Source organism: Xiphophorus hellerii, chromosome 2, assembly GCF_003331165.1.
Source record: "Xiphophorus hellerii strain 12219 chromosome 2, Xiphophorus_hellerii-4.1, whole genome shotgun sequence".
Taxonomy (NCBI): Eukaryota; Metazoa; Chordata; class Actinopteri; order Cyprinodontiformes; family Poeciliidae; genus Xiphophorus; species Xiphophorus hellerii.
This window is the reverse complement of record NC_045673.1, coordinates 9,004,703-9,025,662: the sequence shown is the minus strand read 5'-3', so window position 1 is coordinate 9,025,662 and position 20,960 is coordinate 9,004,703. Positions and strand designations below refer to the sequence as shown.

The following is a 20,960-nucleotide window of genomic DNA, read 5'->3' as shown; positions in this document are numbered from 1 at the left end:
CGTATTTTATGTTCCATGTATGACTAACAACCGCTACAGTAACATAGCCTATAATTTCAGCATACTGGTAGCAGTGCAGACTGTCTGTTTTACAGCACTTTGTGATTCATAGCTCACTCCTCTGGGGGAGATGTGAGGTTTGAGGTAAATTCTTATCACTGTATCCATCTTTGAAAAGAACAAACGTTGCTATGCAAATGATTTGTCAAAATTCAACTGATTAAAAATGAATATAAAAGGTTCCTAAAAATAAAATGAACATTCTTGAAGCTGTTTGAACTATTTTGGTTACAGTGGCTTTATGACAGCCCACCTCTCAGAGGGGGGATGTGTATCCTTGAAAGGTCACAATTTGTCGCCCATAAAATGTCACAGCAACTGAACCGCATCCCGTCTGTCTGCTTTTCATGCCTCGAGCTCGAGGTAAAACAAACAAACAACCTCCTGAACTCTTTAAGCTTTCCTAAGTAGCTAGAATATAAATCTTACCAGAGGATTATCAGAACTTGTAATTGGGGACAGTTGCACAGGTGGTTTGGGAGTTTTCACTGTAAAGCGTTGGTTCAAAATGGGAAAAACAATAGGTGTATTTCCCAGCATAACACTAATCACCTACTGTTTACTCACTGTACTGGGGCCCACATACACCCTAGTACAACAGGTTTGTACCCATTAATCATCTGAATAACTTAGGTGTGTTTTTGTTTCACCTTCAGAGTGAGTTCCGGCAGCTTGAACTCTCATTCTTCTCCTCTTATGAATCATACTGCGAAATACATACATTAAGTACACGCCCACATCAGAGATTGCAGCTTTGATATGAATAAATCTAGTCCAAAGTAGCACTAATCTTCAGCTGAAAGTTTTACAAGAAGGAGAGAGATTGATTATAAATTCCACTACAGTTCTGTTCACAATGTAGGAAATTTTGACGTCATAATTATCTTTTATCATATGTATATCTTATGTTTTGTTTTCGCAGCTGTACTTTCTAGCATGTGTTGGATGGAATGACAATGCAGGTGTTGCAGAAGTGTGGGAGAAAGGAAAACATGATGTGCAGAAAATATATCCACATTGTACTTATTACTTAGTTTGTTTTTTATTATTAGTAATTTTATGACTAGAATGCATAACATACATACTAAGTATGTGTGGAAAAAATAAAACAAAAGATAACTCTTATCTTAACCTACTTGCCTGGCATCAGCTCTTCACTTTTATGTGGTGTTGCTCTAGATCTGGCTCACACCTGGAGCATGTTTCTATATCATCCTGTCAGTCATTCAGCTGACCTTCTTCACTTTCTGAATTTTTAAGATTCAACAACTAATTCATATCTTATTCAAACATACCTTTAGATAATGGGTATTGTGAAAACAATTTCCAAGTTGATTCACCAGACATAAACTGTCAAACATCAATTCAACATCCATTCATTCACCTGACTAATAAAAACACCTAAATACAAAATGGTAAAATAGTGACAGTTAAAGTATTAGATAAATGTAGGCACTGAGGCTAATGGTGAATATGCAACTTAAGCAACAGGTGACTCTGACATGTATTTGATAGGGGGAGTATTAAAGTCCCCCTATTAGATGTACCTAATAGGAATTATGCACTTTTACAATCAGTTGCAAAAGTAAATTCAAGAGATTTCCAGGGTATGATGGATCTCTAAAAGCTGTAGGTTAACATTTCCTCCAGATCTAGAGGACAGAACAAGTTAAGCTCAAAACAATTTATACTTTGTTTTAAATCGTACAGACTATATCTCATATCTCAAATAAAAGAAATTTTAATTTCCTAATTTAGTCTCTCACACAAAGAAGAGAAGAGCTTACCCTCTGTTTCCGGTCTGTCGCTTTATTTTCTTTGCCTTATAAAACAGCATCTCCCTGTGGCGCTTCTCGGTAGCACAGCCCTCTGCGAGCGCATACCTCTCACTAACACGTCACAACTACGTCAAACTACATTTCCCAGCACCCCCTTTCTGGGGGAAAGCAGTCATGCGGATGGACCCAGGAGTTGCCATCTGCGGGGCTGCAAGAAGAAGAAACTTCTAAGAAAGATGCACGAAGAGGAGGATGGCAGCGGGGAGAGCTCCTGCACGACTTCACGGCTGCTGTCCGTCAAGTCTCTAGATGTGGCCGAGGTGGAGGGAGCGAAGGAGCAGGCCTCCAAGCTGTGCGGCTACTTGAACAAACTCTCCGGCAAGGGGCCTCTCAGGGGCTACAAACTGAGGTGGTTCGTGTACGACCCGAGGAAATGTTACTTGTATTATTTCAAGACTCCCCAAGATGCCCTGCCTCTCGGACACATCGATATAGGCGATGCCTGCTTCATGTACGACGTGGAGGGGGAAGAGGGACAGTTCGAGATCCGTACAGCTGGGAAGGAATTTCTCTTGAAGGTAGGAACTTATTTCAACAGTTCCATCACAACACTCGGCAGATAATTGTTTTTGTCATGTGTCGTTTCCTTTCTGTCTCAGGAAAGGCTACAGACACACCCTTTCTAACAAATTGGGTTTTTTTTTTTTACTTTTAAAACACCCGTGGAAATGTGTCGAGTGGCAGATCTTTTTAGAGAAGTTGTGTTGAAAATAACCTACCACAGGCCGAAACTTCACCAGCTGATTGTGTGTGTGTGTTCAGAGCCGACCAAAAATTGAATGAGGCCCTGAGCAGAATTTCATTTGACGGCCCACCATCCTCCACATTTCCACAAACCTCCCTGTTTTCCTGTTATTGTTTACATTTGGGATTGAAAAATTAACTATGTTTTGCATTATAGTTAGCTAGCAAGAAAACAATGAATTAGTTAAGGTGAATCAATGTTTTTCTCTGACACCCACATCAATCTCTGCTTTACTTTTTTAAAATAAATACATCATGAGACTTGGCATGATACGAAAATTTCCAATGTTTATCAAAGCAAACAAATTCATCTGAAAAGGCACTCACAGAACATTTAGATAGTGACAAGATCTAAGCATGTAGGATAAAAAAAGATAAAGACAACTGCAACATTTAGAAAGATGAAATTAATGAATAATTTGCCCTTCAGTTTTCACCAAAATATGTAACATGTTCTTATGCAAAATTATACTTAAAAAAGTAGAGGTGGGACTTCATAAAATTTTTGAGTTAATTATGTGAACTGCAATGAATGACTGGCAGTTAATCACATTTTAAATCAACAAAATAAGCAACATTTTAAATTAGAAAACTCCTCTTGATGCTAAATTAAACAGTTGTATCAGCTCCAGGACAAAAAGGACTGGAGCTGATACAACTGGTGTCTCATATGGTCTTTTTTTTTTTTCAAGCATAGCCTACAGTAAACGTTGCGTTGTCAACTATTGCTTGTATTTGTGGCTTGTGCGTCAGATTTACGGTGGTACCAGAGATGTGCAAATACAAAGGTTCCAACCAGAACTTTTTGTATCTAAAAAAAAAAAAAAAAGACTGTTTCAAAAAAATTTTATGTTTCAAAATTGACAATTATTAATCGAAATGTTTGCAATAAAGTTTCAGCGCTTAAAATAATTGACCTTTTTTATTCTTTTAGATAATGTAGGGAAATATTCAGAAAAAATTATATTTGGTAAATGTTCTGCTTGTTAGCAAAAATAAAACTCAGATTATTCACCTGTGACAGCCCTTTTGTTCAACCAAAAGACAGTGCTTCATTCTTCAAAATAAAGAAGCATTCAACTTGCATTCTCTTCCAAATGAAACCTTGGAGTTAAATCCTGACTCTAGTCTATATTTGATCAAATCTACTCCTTGCTTGGCCTAATTTACTTTTATTAGCCTTAGAAATTCTCGAAACTATGACCCACATAATCAAATGAAAAGCTGTTATAAGGGGATGATGCAGGCAGTATCTATTTGCCCCTTAATCAACTGAGTGTTAATCCACTCACTATTGGGCTCACTGGTCACAGCACTTCATGTGATGCTGCCTCAGTCTTCTCTGCTGTCATATGACTGTGAGTAAGACAGGTGGCCTGGCTCCCACTGTCTAAAGTCAGTTTCTTTTTCAGCAGATGGTCTGACTGGCTAATACCAAACAGCTTGTACAGCTAGAGGCTGGAACTGAGACTGAAACCAGCCTCTCTGCTTTTTCACATGACTGAGCCAAAGAGTAACCAGTTATTTGTAAAGCTCCTGGACTGTAAATGCACAACTTTTTTTTTCATTTTTTTTTTTCAATGTAACTGCAGCGTGGAAACATTGTTTTTTTTAAAATTAGATATGGACTGATTTGAGATTCCTGTGGTATCATAAACTTGATCTTGCTGCTTTCATTTTAAGCCGAATAAGGTGTGTCAAGACTCTAAAGAGTTACTGCTGGTCAAAATTCAGTTTTATTGTCCTCTTATTGTGGGATCAGATAATACATTACTTGCACTATAGTTTCCTTTAGCTATGAAACGTATAATGTTGCACTGCCCCGCCCCCATCTGTTGCTGTGCACTGCTCGTCAACAGGATCCAAATAAGCTATCTGCTTATTTAGAAGGCTAATAGAAACCTGACTATTACTTTTATTAACTCAACTGGATCAGTTAAAATATCCACAATTTTAACTGTTTACTTAAAGCTACCAAGTTCAAAGTCCATTGGCTGTAACTTGTTCAATTACATGGCTAAACGAGCCAGAACTTCATATTTTACCAATTCAAACTAGGACAACGCTATGCTTTTGATGGATAGTGTGAACAGAATAACAATCACTCTGGTTATTCTTCCTGCAACAGTATGCACAATGCCTGAATCAAAATTTTGGGAAAAGTTGTAGCAAAACAACTCCCCTTTTCAGGAGAATACATTTCAGTCTGATTTCTGATTTCTTGTAAATGTGGTTATCATTTATGCAGATGACCTCCAGCTTTACCGTTTTGCTGGGGCATCTGAGTTCCATTAGTCGTCTAATTTAATCAAGTGGCTATCATAAATCAGACAAAAATTAGATTATAATTTTCTCCAGCTAAGTCCTGACAAAATGCAGGTGTTAATTATTGCTCCTAAATACAAAATTAAAAAAGAATATCTCAGCAATAATGGCTGTTCCATAGAATTGCTACTGATAGTTTCATGCATTCGTTCTTTATCTTGCTCGTCAGGGGGGGGTTTGATCTTTCCAGTCAGTAGCTTAATAATGATATAAGCTTACTTAGACGTTTTTATTTTAGAGAATACTCTTTTAATTTTGATACTTTACTAAAAATGCTTAGTGAGACTACATCAGGTTCTCTACCAAAACTTGTCAATCAGGTGACCTTGTGTTTCTTGCAAGGAAGGAAAACGATAGGAACCACTATTTGTTTGCATCAACAGGTGGGGGAGGAAGCATCACTCTTTCTCGTGCCAAGCAGCTGGCCAAAACTTTCTCTGACAAATTTTAGTTCTTTTGAATCTGACTTTGAAAAAAAAATATATATATATGTATTTGACACCACTTTGTTAAAAATGTACATTTTGTTGCGACACCTCCAGGCGCTGCAACCATCTTCTGATGTCTATTTATTTCTCATTTTGTACTATTTATTTCTTTATCTTTTTTATGTATGTATATTGTATATTATGTATATACACATAACCTGCATTTTAACTCGAGTCGAGCAAATCTCAATCTCGTTGTAATCTGTTGATGACAATGACAAATAAATCTTATCTTATTAAAAAAAAGTTTTCCGTTGTTGCTGGAAACTGCCCTATGGCTATTTAAAATGCTGTACTGCAACATTTGAAAGGGGAAGTTTCTATTTATCCCCTACATGTGAATAACTGTGGGTCTGTGCACTCGTTTCCAGGCCCCCAGCAGACAGGTGATGCATTACTGGCTCCAGGAGTTGCAGCAGAAGCGTTGGGAGTACAGCAACACCAAAGGCACGGGGAAGAGAGACAGCTGGAGTTCTCCCACGCAGGCCTACCCTCCCACCGGCCTCGTGGGCAAGGACAGCGGTAGGCAAGAACACACACATTCAGCAACGGCCTCACCATTCTCACACATCAGATGACTGTGACCTCCTGTTGGCAGCAGATTAATATTTACTTTCTGCTCCAAACGGAACTATCGGAAATATTTGGTTTCAGGGTTTTTGTGTTTCTCTGGAAACAGTGTGTTGGAATGTGAGGCCCTTAAAGAATTAGAATGCAAGAGACAAAGAAAAGTGAATTGACATCAATGATATTAGAGCTAGGTTTTTGCTTAATGACATTTTACCTGGGTGGAGTTACTGATGTTTCATGTCATCAAATTCAAACACAGCTTGCCTCCTGGAAGCTTCTTACAGCTAATTATTCCTCTGATTTCATTTTAAACGCTTCACTGACACTAAAAATGGCTTACTTTTTAGATTTCTTCCTGCAGTTTTAACTTCTACACTGAAGAGTGTTGTTGTGAGAATGACCTGGTAACAAGGGATGGGTTTATTGAATTTTTAGCTTGTGAGTGGCTGACCGTTCAGAGCCAGTCAATAGTAAAATTATTTGCTTCTGGTCCCTATCCGGGTCATCTCTGAATTAGATTATCAAAACTATTTGGATTTGACCACTACAAATCATAATGTTTTTATGTTCTGCAGTTCTTCTAGAATTTACTAGAAAGCTCATTGAGTTAACATAGTTTTATGCTAACTATTATTTGAAATTTTTCTAATAATTTGTGACATAAAAAAGTAGATTATGAAGAATTGGACCATGTTGCTGATCTTCCAAAACAGATCATAATAATGTATTTAAGGCAAATTCTTGTGCACATTCATCATTTCTGTTTTTTAGCTTTACAAGTTAACTTTTTTGTAGCAGAGTATACTTTGTTGTTACTTTGAAATAAAGCATTTGAGTTGCACTAAACTGTCTGAGCGTGAAAAAAAATATTGACTGTACTTAACATGTGGATGAAAATGTGTTAAAAATTGTTCTTTGACCTATATAGTCTTGTCATTTGTTGTTGTTTAAGCACCATGTCTTTATGGGGGGAGATATTTTGTCATTCGGCTGAGTGATCTGAACTATGGGTCCTGCCTTCTTTCCTGTTCCTATTCAAATAACTCACATGTTTTCCCCTTTCTAGAGTGTTCTCTGTTCTTATCTTTGTCTTCATAATGTTCAAATACCTGAGTTATCTTTCCTCATCTGGGCCTGTGTAAGGGTGTTTAGACTAGCATGTTGGACATGAATTGAGCTTGATGCAGGTCAAAACTTCTGAAGTCATTTTTTTATCTCTGCCAAGAGCTTTGGCTTTTTTTTTTTTTTTATTTAAAAGTAGTTGCTAAATATTTTATGGATGATATAACTCTATATTGTTAAAAATATGTTGTTGTTTTTAGAATAATTAATTCATTTTAATACTAAACATATAAAAGAAGGAAGTTTTTTTATTAGCACACATCAAATAATAATAATTAGCATTTTAGGGAGTTGATCAGCTTCAATTAGCATCGGTTACCACTTCCTGCAATGTTGTGAGGAAGTACATTTATGTTTAAAACAAATGTCATTGTCAAACACTGTCAGTGTAAATACAAAAAGCTTTTTTTTTTAAATTAAGGTATTCATCCTATTGCATCTGATGTATCCTATTGCATCATTCCTCATCCGCAGGTATGATGTTCTTTTCAGAAAAAGAACATCATAAAAACTAAAACAAACCCAAAAAGTTGATCATAAAGACTGATAAGTTTGAAGTTCTGTGGTACGTAACCCGACCATGTTGTTTGCTTTACAGCTTTAATAGTTTTCCTCCAAACCAGAGCATGGTGCAAACATCCCATTACTTGGTGTTTTATTACATTGCTTGTTATTTTAAGGCATTCTCAAAGTCAGCATAATTCTGATTATCTTTGGTCATGGCATAGGTATGAAAAATAACATCATACCTACGGTTAAGTATTGTGGTAGTAGTGTGACAGGGTATAATAACAGTTTGTTGATACACAAAACGCCTTAAATCTTAAAGAAAATGGCCCAAAATTATTCCACAGTGATGTAAAAGACTCCTTGTTAATCATTGGCCTTTACTGATTGTTGTTAGCGCCAAAGTGGCTCAAGCAATTATTAGGTTAAGGACAAATTCCTTTTTCAGCAGAGGTCAGACTGGTTTAACTAATGAAATAATAAATGTAAAACTTTTTGTATTGACTCGAGTTATTTGATATTAAAACTTCTTTGACAGAGTAATAGTATAGTACGTATTGGTGTGTCCACAGAGAAGTTTGTTTCTACACATATCTGCTCAATCTTGATGTATTTAGCATATTGACATACCCTGCAGTTTTCTTTTATCTTAAGCCTTTACTTACATGGTTATTAGGTGTGCACCGATTGCAGTTTTCTGACCAATCACCGATCTTTAAAAAGGCTAACAGGCCAATTCTTTTTCTTTTTTTTAAAGAACTGACACTGTGATGTCTTATAAGGTCACAATACACCTTCAACATTCCAGTTTTATTGAAAAATATCTAACGGTACCTGTGAAAAAATACAAACTTGTTCTATCCACACATGAGGTAGTGCTCTCAAATATAAATGAAAACCATTGCTCTCCAAACTACTAAATTAACTAGACTAAAAAAAAATCTCTTCACTTAGTATTTAATATGTCACATTATGAAAACAAACAAAACTTACATAATAGGTTAGACTATAGACCTGTTTTCTTCTTTTCAGATCTTTGCGGAGATGGATAAGATTGGTTTCACTTATATGTATTGATTGCCGATCACCCAAGATTAAGGAAACTGGGGCCGGTCGATTGATTAGTGCACCATTAGTTGCTATCGGTATAAATCAGGGGTGTCAAACTCAAATACACAGTGGGCCAAAATTTTAAATTGAACAAAGCCTCGGGCCAAGGTTGAACATTTTATAAATAAATATTGAACAAGCAAGGTTTATATAACTTAAAAGTGCAGGCGTGCATAATTGAGTTGCTAAAAATAATAATAAAACATATAAATGGCATATTAAATAAAAATTGAATGCCTCCTTTCTGAGGTAAATGTCAAAATTAGCTTCATACACAGGCTAATAAATTTGAAAATAAAATAACATAACAACTATGAATAAATCATTAAATAAACTATGAATAAACCATTCAGGCCTAGGAGTAACAAGAAAAGGTGCATAGAAAACTTAGTTATTGCTCATTTTGCGACACACTGATCTACTCTGATGCGGCTAAAGCCAGATACCTGGCATCTTTTCTTGGATGCCAGTTCATCAATGTCGGGGCTCAGGGTTTGAGCTGAGGAAACCTTCATTATCGAACAAAGGTGTTCGTCAGTCAGACGCCTCCTGTGAGACATTTTCGTCATCTTCATTGAGGAGAAAAGTTGCTCACATACATATGTAAACAGATATTCTGTCTCCCACCTGTCCAGAAAAGTTCTATTTTCTGTCTTTCTTTTCGCCATTTTTTGGTAGGGTAACACAGTGACAGCTGTAGTTTGAGGTCGCAGTGTGGTTTGGGGAAGAGGCACGGGGAGGCTGGGTGCGCCGGGGCTTTTCAACCGAAGGAGTGCGCAAGAAGACAGATCACCACCTTCCTAATACATCCATGTCTGCTACCATAAGTGCTACTGACACAGAGGAGGATGTGTGTCTGCCTCTGTCCCTGATTCAAGTGCCAAAAACACAGCAGAGCATTATGGGATTTGTAGTATAAGCGTTGAATGGGGCGTCACAGCGTTGCCACCGTATAATACCGGCGGTCCGGCTCTAATATTAATTTGAAATTGCCTTGCGGGCCAAATATAATTACACTGTGGGCCAAATTTGACCCTCGGGCCAGAGTTTGACACCTATGGTATAAATAATGGAAAAGCTGAAATAATTATAAGGTTGCTGCATTCATCATATTGGCATGATTTCATTTCTAGTGTTTTTTGATAGTGGTTGAGTTGTTGTTCATCTAGAACAATTTCAGCTTAAGAAAAAAATAATAGTTGTGACTCTCACTGAGTTTTGTCGCATATTTGCATGTTCAGTCAATTGGCAGTGGGTGTTTTCTAGTGTTGCGGAAAACACCCACAAAACTTAAATTGTTTTACTGATTTAAGGGAGACTGCTGTTGAATAAATTGAGATGTCTTACATTTAAATTAGTTTTCAAAAAACAAATCTGTGTAACAGATGCTTTAATATTTTGGATATATCTAATCAAGATGGAGGTGAAGGCTCTGGTATTGGCAGCTCTCAGTTAAAGTATGCCTGCAGAGGATGTGGGGTGCAAGTTAACCTTGATCTGTCTTTACTGCCTTTAACCACAGATGATCATAAAATATAGTCAACTGTGGAGTAATAAACTGTTGCTCTTTATCTTAATGTTTTTACTATAGACTGCAATAATAAAAAAAAGTGAAAAACAAGCAATGGTTACTGAAGACTTTGTGGACCAGCAACTGTTGCTTCGTGGAGCTGATCAGTGCACGTTGGAGTTAAGTGCAACTTTGGTTACAGAGAACTGTGAATTGAGAAGCCACACAAATCATAATATCAATCCTTTTGATGATTAATATTATAATCACAATTATCCTGGAATAGAGCCTTTGTTGCACTTAATCACACACCCACTAATATTTTAAAGAGATATTTGTTGTTTGTTGCTTGCAGTTTATTGCGCTTCGATTCAAAGCCGGGCATGGTTCTCAGTCTGCAAAGTCATAGATTTGCATCATCATATCCTGTGTTCTCTCAATTTTGACACAAGTACACTTCTTTTTTTCTTAGCTATGTTGAAATGTGTGTGACCTGTGCAACTTACCAGAATGTCTGGAAGGCCTGCTGTATTTCGTCACATCTTGGTTTGAGGGAAAAGTTAACATTTTAAAACTTTTGTTAGATCAGCAAAGGTTATTGATTGCATGATATCAGACTATCAAGTGTAAAACGAAACAGGGCTGTTTAGTGGTTGACTTAATTTGAACATTAGTGGTTGACTTAGTTTGAACATTTAAGCAGACTGAGATCTCACTGTTTCTAGATAATTTTATCAAACAACTTTGTTCTTCTGTTTTTTCCCTCTTTTTTTGTTACAAGTTCTTGATCCTTCATGAAATGTTTCCATACACTCGTGCAAGAAAGAATGTCTGATTTGAGTCGTTCTGCAGGATGTCAGGAAGTTGAAACATAATCAGCTTTCCTTATTTACCTCAAATGTATTGCATCCTTTTACTGATAGGTATATTTCCTTTGCGTTGAAGCGGTTGGACTGTTGCACTTATTAGTTGATTCTAATAAACTCTGTTATGATTTTCAGATGCTATCTTCATTGAGAAGCTAAGTGAAAGCATGGAGAAAGTCCGCAGCGACTTTGCTATGGACACAGAAATGGATGTAGGAGGAATGGTGGGAATCCAGTCAGCCAGAGGGCCCTTCTCCCTCAAAAACTTTGGTACAGAGCTCAGGTAAGGCTGAAAGCCTAGTGAGGGCTCTTCAAAGCATAATTTGTACCTCCAGCTGTTTTATTACAAAGTTCAGGATTTTTTGTAGGCTTGCTGCCAAGTTATTGCAGGCTTTGTCTGGTTTGTGTCTCTAAATGAGGGAAGAAAATCGCTTTGGTTCTGCCTGAGGCCAACTGTAGTAGAGGAAGTGGTCACATCTGTAGTTCACCAGTTTATCAACTGTTCAACAATCAAGAGTTCCTCTTTCTAGTATGTAGACATATTTGCTCAAAAGATTTGATCCCTAAATAGACGGGTTGATGTACAGCATGCATTACATTTTCATGTTGTGACAAAGTGTTTGTACGTCAGAGTCAAATGCTGCTAGTGTTAAATTTCTTACTAAGTCAGTATGATGATGAATAGAAAGTTCCTTACTGATCTTGAACTTTTCAACATGTTTTTCACATCATCAAACACACAATTGTGTTAACACAGAGCAGCCCATAAATGTTTTCAGATTTTGTTTACTCATAAAAATCTAAAATGCATGGTTTTCATTTGTAATTATTGTACTTTTGTCAATACAAAATAAATCAAAACTTAAGTACCTAAGTACTTAAGTTAGGTATCTAACTGCTTATCTTTCAATTTCTTTATGCAAGGCTTTTTCAGTATGTATCTACTAGCACTGCACAAGTAGGTACTTCTCATAACATTTTTCAATAGCAGTTTTCTTCTTGTTGCTCTTCCACAAAATTTGGTGAGTAATTATTTCGTCATCAAATTATTATTTCCTGGCCTGACAGTTTTTGCTGACCATGTCTTGATCAGTTTGCAGTTAATCTATTGGTTTTTTTTGGTTTTCCCATGGTAGACTGAACAGTGCTATATGAGATTCAAAGCTAAGGATGTTTTGTTACCTGCTGCTGTAATTATCACAGAACAGATTTTTTTTATCTAGAGAATACCCATTGATACTCATTGTTTTACTCTATTTATTGACTAAATGATTTCTAAAGGCAGTTGGTTGCATTAGATTTTTATTTTCTTAGATCAGAGTAAAATTGCTTGAATGTTGCATATATTTTGGGATTTCTTTTCCTTTTCAGTTACTTTGTGTTGGTCTGTCACATAAAATCTGAAGAAATAAAGTTTTTGTTTGGAACTTGACTAAATGTGAGTAAGCTGAAAGTGTATAAATATTTCATTGAAGTACTCTGTATTGTTTTACACTAGAAGGACATTTTGTGGAAATGAAGTCCTCATTTAGTTGGATTGTTTCTGAATGATCTGTGTTATTTTTCTGCAGCTTAATTTTCCTCAGCTGACATTTAGAACTTTGACTCAGCCTAGTAACTTTCACAAAGTTGCAGACAGTTGAGTTTAAATCGGTTTCTCCTATTTTTTTTTTTTTTTTCTCTCAGGAACTCCATGTCTAATCTGCGGCCAGGCCGAGTGGAGAACAGACGCAGCGTGTTTTACACCAGCAACCACAACAGCAGCTCAGAAGAGTGGGAGATGTTGGACGCTCCCCCTAAGGACTTCCCCGAACAGAAAACTCATCTGGACACACAGAGACGTGAGTCCACTCTCGCTCATCCGCGACTGCTTGGCGATGAATTCTGCTCTAGCATTCCTTTCTGCATTTGCTCCTCTTCTTGCTCAGATTCTTTTGGCTCGGCGTTCACCTTCGATTTCGGGCGAAATCGTCATCGACCTCAGAGGCTCTTGCTCCGAGACGTGCGGGGACCAGGGAAGTTCGGACGAGGCGTGGAGAGACGCGGTTCTGAGAGTCCGACAGGGGAATGCAACGGCAGCAAATCTTTGGAGATGCAGCTCCGCCTCCAGAACCAGCAGGATGAGATGAACCAAATGCAGCAGGAGCAAATCAAACTCAGGGAGGAGCTGGCCAGCCAGAAGGTGAGCTTATTCTTCTTTGTACTGTTTTATCAAACTTTATGATGCTTTATTTTATAAGAACTTTTTACAGACTTCTTTTCATTGAAAGTTTGCATCGTGCTTTCACACACCCAGTCTTGCCATGTCAGACTAAAAGGTTGGGTGTCATTTCTCAGCTCTCACTGATACAGGAAGACAAGGAGTGATTAGTCATGCTTCAGTCTGAAATAAGGAAAGAGTAGTTCTGTCGAAAACAATCACAGCTGCTTCATTTCTTTCCATTTCTTCCTGTTCTCTTTTTTACATTTTTTTTTTTTAATTTCTCCACAGCTGATTGGTTGCTTTAGCTAAAAGTGACTCCTTTTAAAGCAGACATCACATTTTCTCAGGTTAACTCTTTCAGAGCTGATGCAATGAATTGTTTTTTTCCCTCCACACACTTTCAGCCACATTATTGTTCATTTCCGTTTTATGTGTTGCATTACAACTTTCAAAACAGTTTTTTATAAAAAAGTAAATAATTAAAAATACATGCACAAAGATTATATTGACCATAAAAGTTTATAAGGAGCAAACGTCACAATGAACGTTTCCAAGCCGGCAGAGAGATCTGATACATCTGGAAAGCCTCCCTTTAGGACAGTTGAGCTAGTTAAGAACATAAATTCTTAACTAGCTCAACTGGTTCTTTAAAAAAAAAAAGCAGGAACTCTACTCCGAGTTCTCCCAGGCTGTAAACCTGCTGTTTGTATTTGAGATCCTGCTCTTCCTGTCCTGTTTTCATGTTTGGTGTAAGTGAGGGCTGGAACATAGACGGAAAGGTTTTCCCTTGTGCTCAATAACTTTGTATCTTGTAACATTAAGAATCACTCTGCTTGTTTATGATGAACAGTTCACTTGTCTGTCACATGGTCTGGTTCACATGGCAAAGACACTAAATGTTTTTTTTTTGTTTTCTTTTGTTTTTTTTTAATTTTATTTAGGAAATGAAGTAAATGTACCAAAGTTTACAAACTATGTTTCAAAGAGTTTGTATTTATTATGGGATGCTCAATTATTTTCTTGAGAGAGTTATAGATTTGAAGGTAGAGTTGACCCACGTTAGTTCAGTCGCCACAAAAAGCAGCTAAATGGCGCTATGCTATCAAAGTGTATAGTTTATGAAGAAATTGTACATTTTTTATTGAAAAATGTGTAGGAACCCTTGTTATAATATCCAAAAGAATTGTACACCTTGATGCACTTCAGATTCCTCATTGCTCGTGTTAACTGAGTGGGATTTGAACACATATTTTGACCTTTTAGACACAGATGTCAAACTCATTTTCATTCCGGGTCACATCAAGATCACAAATGTCCTTAAAGGTCTGGTTGTGGCTGATAAAACTACCTGTTACAAACTGTTAAAATATTATAGCTTTCCCTTCATTGAAAGAGTACTTCTTAAAATTAACTAATTAACATTCTCACATTGATGTAATTTGGCACTTTACAAATAAAAAATTATTTTATTTGATTGATAAATACTTAAGCACACAACAGTCAACTTAAGGTTCTATTTATGTGGCCCTCTAAAAGCCTAGAGGGCCACATAAATAGTTTTGGTGGGCCAGATTTGGCCCACGGGCCTTGAGTTCGACACATATTGTAGGACTTGATGTTGTGATGTATTAATAACTTAGGATGTTTTGAGATACTGATTATTCCAAATAAGGTAGTAATAGTAACAATAGTAATGTTGCGTCTTAGAATGCCAGCCTAATAGAAACAAAGATGGCTACAACTACAGGAGAAAGTCGGAGCATGAAAATGATCTCATTAACCTCGTCACTGTGACTTCCTCTATATTTTTTACCCACCAAAATAAATGTAGTTGATTGCTTGCCATAGATTCCATGTTTTCACAGTTTAAGCTTCAGGTTTTGTTAATTCCAAAAAGTTCTCGTCTTCCTGCCCCTGTAGGAGCTGGTGAGGCTCCTGCAGCAGACTCTCAGAACCTCCCAGTTTGAGAGGCCCAGTGCATGGCGAGCAGCTCCGGATCCGTCTGCAGCCCTGGAGCAGGCTCCCAGTCCGGCTGTGACCCAGGAGGACGTCACCCAGCTGGAGGCGGTCCTCCAGGAGCGAGACATACAGATCCAGTCACTATGTGGACACATGGAGCGTCTCTCTCTGGAGAAAGAGAGCCTGCAGCAGGAGCTGAAGGGTCTGAAAATCAAGGTGGGGGAAATTAATGACCAGCTGGGGATGCTGATGGAGACCATCCAGGCCAAAGATCAGGTCATCGTGAAGCTGTCGCAGGAAAACTCTGAGCAGAGCGGGAATGTGAGCGACGCTGGTTCTCCGCCACCTCAGCAGGAACTGAGCATCCTGAAGGTGCAGAAGACAATTCTTAAACCAGATTGGGGGAGGGGGGTCAGAAAGATGTTTTATTTTAAATCTCACTGGTAAACTTTTTTGCTTCTTTTATTTTCAATTTTAGGACAGTCTTCAAGGCTACAAATCCCAAAACAAGTTTCTGAATAAAGAGATCCTGGAGTTGACTGTCATGCGCAGGAATGCAGAGATTCGGGAAAAGGCTTTAGAAGCAAAGGTAAAAACAATAAAAAAAAACTGTAAACTTGCGTAAGTTCAACTCGATCTTCACAAATATGAATGTGTGAGAAATTAAAACTATTATTCCCACCCTTGTTGCAGTGCACAGCTCTGGAGGCCAAACTCTGTCAAGTGGAGAGTAAATATTTGGTACTGCTTCAGGAGGTGAGAAAGCCGGTCTGTTCGTCAGAGCAGGACCCGGCCCGGGAAGTCATTTCCAGATTACTGGAGGACGCCCTGCAGGTGGAGAGCCCGGACCAGAACGAACACCAAATCTTCAAACCAAATTCAGTCAGGTATTAATTGTTTGCTAGATTTAAGTTCTTCCTTTCAGCTTCAAAATGACATGCTGGGCAAGGAGAGTATTGAGCAAAGGAGCAGCCTTGAGAGCCGTGGTAAATATGGAGAAGCTGCAGAGATTCTGTTGACTTCTAATCTATTATTTAATCTATTATCTGGTGGTTTTAATGTAACAAAGTGTGAAAATATTTGAGAGGGAAATTCTGACCAGAGCTTGTCTGATTTTGTTTGTGTTTCACCTGAAATCTATGCAGAAGAAATCTGTTTCTCAAAGGTTTGTGCAGCCCCAGGACCTGTTGTACTTTAATTTATAGCTGCATGAAAATATTGGTGACTGGAAAAACTCTGTCTGCTGCTTGGTGTTTTTCAGTCATTATTTGCTGTTACTTCCAGACAAGCTCAGGCATGCTGTCATGGTGCAAATGTACTATTATATATCCAAAGCAACCCTAAGAAACTTTTAGTTTCTACCTTTGAGCTTCTCTTTTATAAATTTTTTTTTTATCTGTTTGCAGATTGAAGGTGATTAATTTTATTTTCTCTCTCCGTCAGTGAATATGATGTGTATGGCTTCAAGACGGTCCCAGAGGAAGAGGAGGAAGAGGAGAAGCTGGTTGCAAAGGTGAGGGCCTTAGAGCTGAAGTCCCTGTCCATGACCGACCAGGAGGTTTCAGTCGGGGTGAAGTGGGAGAACTTTCTGGCCAGCACCATGAACAGAGACCTGGTGCGTTCCCCCGAGCTCAAGGCTCTGATCCGCTGCGGCGTGCCGCACAAGCACCGCTCCATCGTGTGGCGCTGGTGCATCACCTCCCACGTCAAGAAGTTCCGCGACCACTTGGCCCCGGATTATTACGAGACACTGCTGAACGTGGCGCGGGATCGGCCCAACCCGGCGTCCAAGCAGATCGAGCTGGACTTGCTCCGGACGTTGCCCAACAACAAGCACTACGCCTCGCCGAGCGCAGGCGGGATCCACAAGCTGCGGAACGTTCTAGTGGCCTTCTCCTGGAGGAATCCAGACATCGGCTACTGTCAGGGTCTCAACAGGTACCGGACCACATCTGGCACCTCTGGGTTTCTATTATTTGCTGGCTTTTAAAATGATTCCTATTTAATGTGTGTTTTCTTAGGCTAGCAGCAATCGCCTTGCTTTATCTAGACCAAGAAGATGCCTTTTGGACTCTTGTAGCCATCATAGAGGTCTTCATGCCAAGAGATTATTACACAAAGACTCTGCTGGGCTCTCAGGTAACTTAGCTTATTTATGTTAAGAGTTTTGTTGTCGGGCTGCAACTAATGGTCATTTCAGTTATCGATTATTCTGACAATCAGAGTTCAGCAAATGACTTTTCTTAGAGACTGTATACTCCAATTAACGATTCATTTCTTACTAAATTAGTTGGCGAGTATTTCAATAATCGATTAATCTGATTAATCTTTTCAGCCCTAATTACAATTTTAGTTTTTTGAGTGCTTTCATATTTATTTGACGGCTGATTAGTTTCCTCTTAGATTCGACCTCTAACTTCTGTAAAATGTGAATGTCTGCTTCCTGCAGGTCGACCAGCGTGTGTTCAAGGACCTGATGAGTGAGAAGTTGCCGCGCCTTCACGCCCACTTTGAGCAGCACAAGGTGGATTTCTCCCTCATCACCTTCAACTGGTTCCTGGTGGTGTTTGTGGACAGCGTGGTGAGCGACATCCTGTTCAAGATCTGGGATGCCTTCCTGTTTGAGGGGCCAAAGGTGAGACATGGAAAAGAGTACAATTTTTTTTTTTAACATGGTCAGAGAGCCGCAGAGCCATGTTAAAGGGGTAAAGGAAACATCACAGCTTAACTAACACCTTTTAATTCCTGAGAGTCTGTGAAGACTTTGTGTGAAACTTGTAAAATTCACAGAGAAACTTTGTCGTCTTTCAGCTTGTGGACAGTTTTAACAGCTTTTTTTTTCTTTTTTAACACATAAAGGTGCAAACAGAAAGTCATGCGATGTTTTTTTTTTTTTCCTTCTACAGATCATATTTCGATTTGCTCTCGCCCTCTTCAAATACCAAGAAGAAGAGTTTTTGAAGCTGCAGGACACGACGGCCATCTTTAAATACCTTCGATACTTTACGCGCACAATCCTAGGACTCAAGGTCAGGTCACTTTGATAACAGGAAGGTTTTGCATTGTTCAGAACAATGTTTCTCCAGCAGTAAGGATGGAAATGATAACCCAGATACTCTTTATGTGCACAATAAACAAAAAAGAGATATACTATGATCAATTTTTTAAGTGTGCAGCATTGATTGACATGTTAATTATAATTTTCCACAATCTCATAAACATTTTTCACTTCTGTCTCAAATTGCAAGAGTTCATCTTCATTCTATATGAGGGAATTAGAAAAAAATTCAGCTGCTTGTGAGATTGTTGGAAAACAGTGACACTCACCAGCAGGGGGGGCTGTAGGCAGGTGATTTCCATTCATGTAGCTGAGATAAGACAGTTCACATCCAGGCTAGTAATTTAGAGAGGAACCCAAAAACTAAGAGGATAATATTATCTGCTGTTTAAAATACTTTAATCAGAAATTATTTTTTGTTTTATTTTCCAGGAAGCTGATGAACATTGCTTTCGTGGACATGAACCCGTTCCCCTTGAGGCAAATCCAGAACCGCCGCTCCTTCCACCTGGAGAAGGTTCGCCTGGAGCTGACGGAGCTGGAGGCCATCAGACAGACATTCCTGAAGGAGAGGGAGACGAGTCTGGATCGACGGAGCTTTGTCAGCGACGATGATGAGGATAACTGAGCTTTTTATTTCCAGGCTGTGTCGCTTTAAGAATGAAGACAAAGGGAGCTTCTCCACAGAGCGGCGAACGCTTTATAGCTGCTGAAGGGTTTTATTTTCCCAGTTCGGAGTTGGCCTCTGCATCAAAAATTGTTGAATAATGAACTGAAATCAAAGGATAAAACACATTGTATCAGTATTCCTGTCAATTATTTTTTCATTGTGTAAAGTATTTTTGCTATCTATGTTCATGTTGTTTGTTGCCAGCAGTTTACTTTTCTATATTGCCTAACCATGCAGCCCGAAACAGTAATTTCAAGCATTTTTATACCTTTTGAAGAATTCCTTTTTTCTTTTTTTGTGCTCACATTTACACAAAAGAAAAATCTATTTTTATTTTCTGCTTTATTTCCTTTCTTTGAGGAAAGGAACATGGTCATAGAGCTTTTTTATTTCTTGTAAAGGATTCTTTGTCATTTTATCTTATGATGCACTTGAATTATTCATGCTGTAACTGAAATATTTTGCTGAAACGTTCCTTAGTTTTTAAAGTTTCATTCAAGCAATTTCCTCAAATCTAAAAAGTCGAAATGAATGGATGAGCTAAAAACAAAATATTTTTCTGTTTTCAGTTGCATAAATGGCAGGTAGAATTAATGTTTATGACTGAGAGCCAGTATTGTCCCATTAATCAGTCCATTAATATTTGTGTTCAATATTTGTATCATCTAGTTATTTTAAAAAGCCGTAAGTAATTCTTTTACAGTTGCTTCATATAGCTGATTATTTTTCCACTTGCATCCCTCTTTTACATAAAAAGTAATTCAGAGAAAATTGGATATTGTTTTCAACTCTGACAGCTTTGTCTGTATTTTTTAGTGAAATATCCTTACTTTACAGAAACTTTTAGTTTTTTTTTCTGCATTTCTTTTCTCTGAACCTAACCTCAGAAAAAAATATTCTGTTGTATTTGCTATTTTTGTCCACTGAGTGGCAGTGTAACGTTTCTCAAGTCTTCACTCAATTTTATAGATACTCTGGTGAAATTTTTATATAATTTCATAATAATAGTTAAAAAGTCTGCCTTTGTACAGATTTTATAAAAATTGAATTGTGATTCATAATTAATGAGGGAAGCATTTTTCCTTAAAACTTTGACAATAAAAGGAAAATCTTCCATGTTGATCCACATTCAGGTATCTTCAGAATGTGAAGGACCATATTGCTGATCGCTGTGGACAACTTGATATCCCAACCATTTGTTTAGGAATTAGAACTTGTGTGTGTGTGTGTTTGGCTAATGAACTGTGAAAACCTTGATGGATGGTATTCGATGTGAGGAAGATGAGAAAGTTTCTTTGAAGCATCATTTACAGCTGTTTAAATCTTTTCACTCACTTGAACCTGTTTACAGCGATCAGCCACCGTTCTCTGCTGCAGTATCTGGACCTGACCTGGTTTACAGTTTTAAATCAAATGTAAAACATTGAAAAATGTTTGAATTTTTCTTTTTGCTGTCATCAAACATGTTTATGAGAGCAGGTTTCTCATGAGATCAACATTTCCCAATTATTTAGATTCATTTTTTTTATTCATTCTTACAACTAGTAATGAAATAAGTTGCTCTGTCGAAAACCTTTCAGTCTGTTGCGAGTTTAAATAAGCTACATTGAAAACGTATCTCTGCTTATGTGTTTCCTCTTTTTTTCTCATGTTTTTTGGCAGTGTATTGCACAAACACATTAAGAAAACTCAGAATACTACAGGGCACTTCAACTTTTTTTGATGCAAGTCTGTCTTAATCTGTCAGATTTTAGATGGGAATTGTTAAAGTCTATGTATCTCTTAGCTTTTGTAAAACCGATTCAATAAAAACTTCTGACATGAGCATCTGGTTTTATTTGCATCCGTGATGTAGATACAAATTTTTTTCTCAGTTCCTCAAAAACCATGTCAGACCAAATAGCAGACATGCGGTGATCGTTGCTGATTG

General features: G+C 37.8%; 1 protein-coding gene across 2 annotated transcripts; it reads left to right on the top strand.

Annotated features, from left to right (window-relative positions):
* The first annotated feature begins 1,986 nt into the window (after positions 1-1,986).
* On the top strand, positions 1,987-20,036 carry tbc1d2b (TBC1 domain family, member 2B). 2 transcript variants are annotated; one of them, XM_032582742.1, is made up of 13 exons: positions 1,987-2,416; positions 5,827-5,977; positions 11,276-11,423; positions 12,827-12,981; positions 13,069-13,322; positions 15,264-15,674; positions 15,781-15,891; positions 15,996-16,189; positions 16,746-17,240; positions 17,324-17,441; positions 17,752-17,937; positions 18,209-18,336; positions 18,793-20,036. In XM_032582742.1, exons 1-13 carry the CDS (start codon positions 2,075-2,077, stop codon positions 18,986-18,988), a joined length of 2,889 nt encoding a protein of 962 aa, XP_032438633.1. In that variant the 5' UTR covers positions 1,987-2,074; the 3' UTR covers positions 18,989-20,036. The 2 variants fall into 2 exon arrangements, with proteins under 2 accessions (XP_032438633.1, XP_032438630.1); XM_032582739.1 differs by having other exon boundaries at positions 1,988-2,416; positions 18,209-18,331.
* The last annotated feature ends 924 nt before the right edge of the window (positions 20,037-20,960 follow it).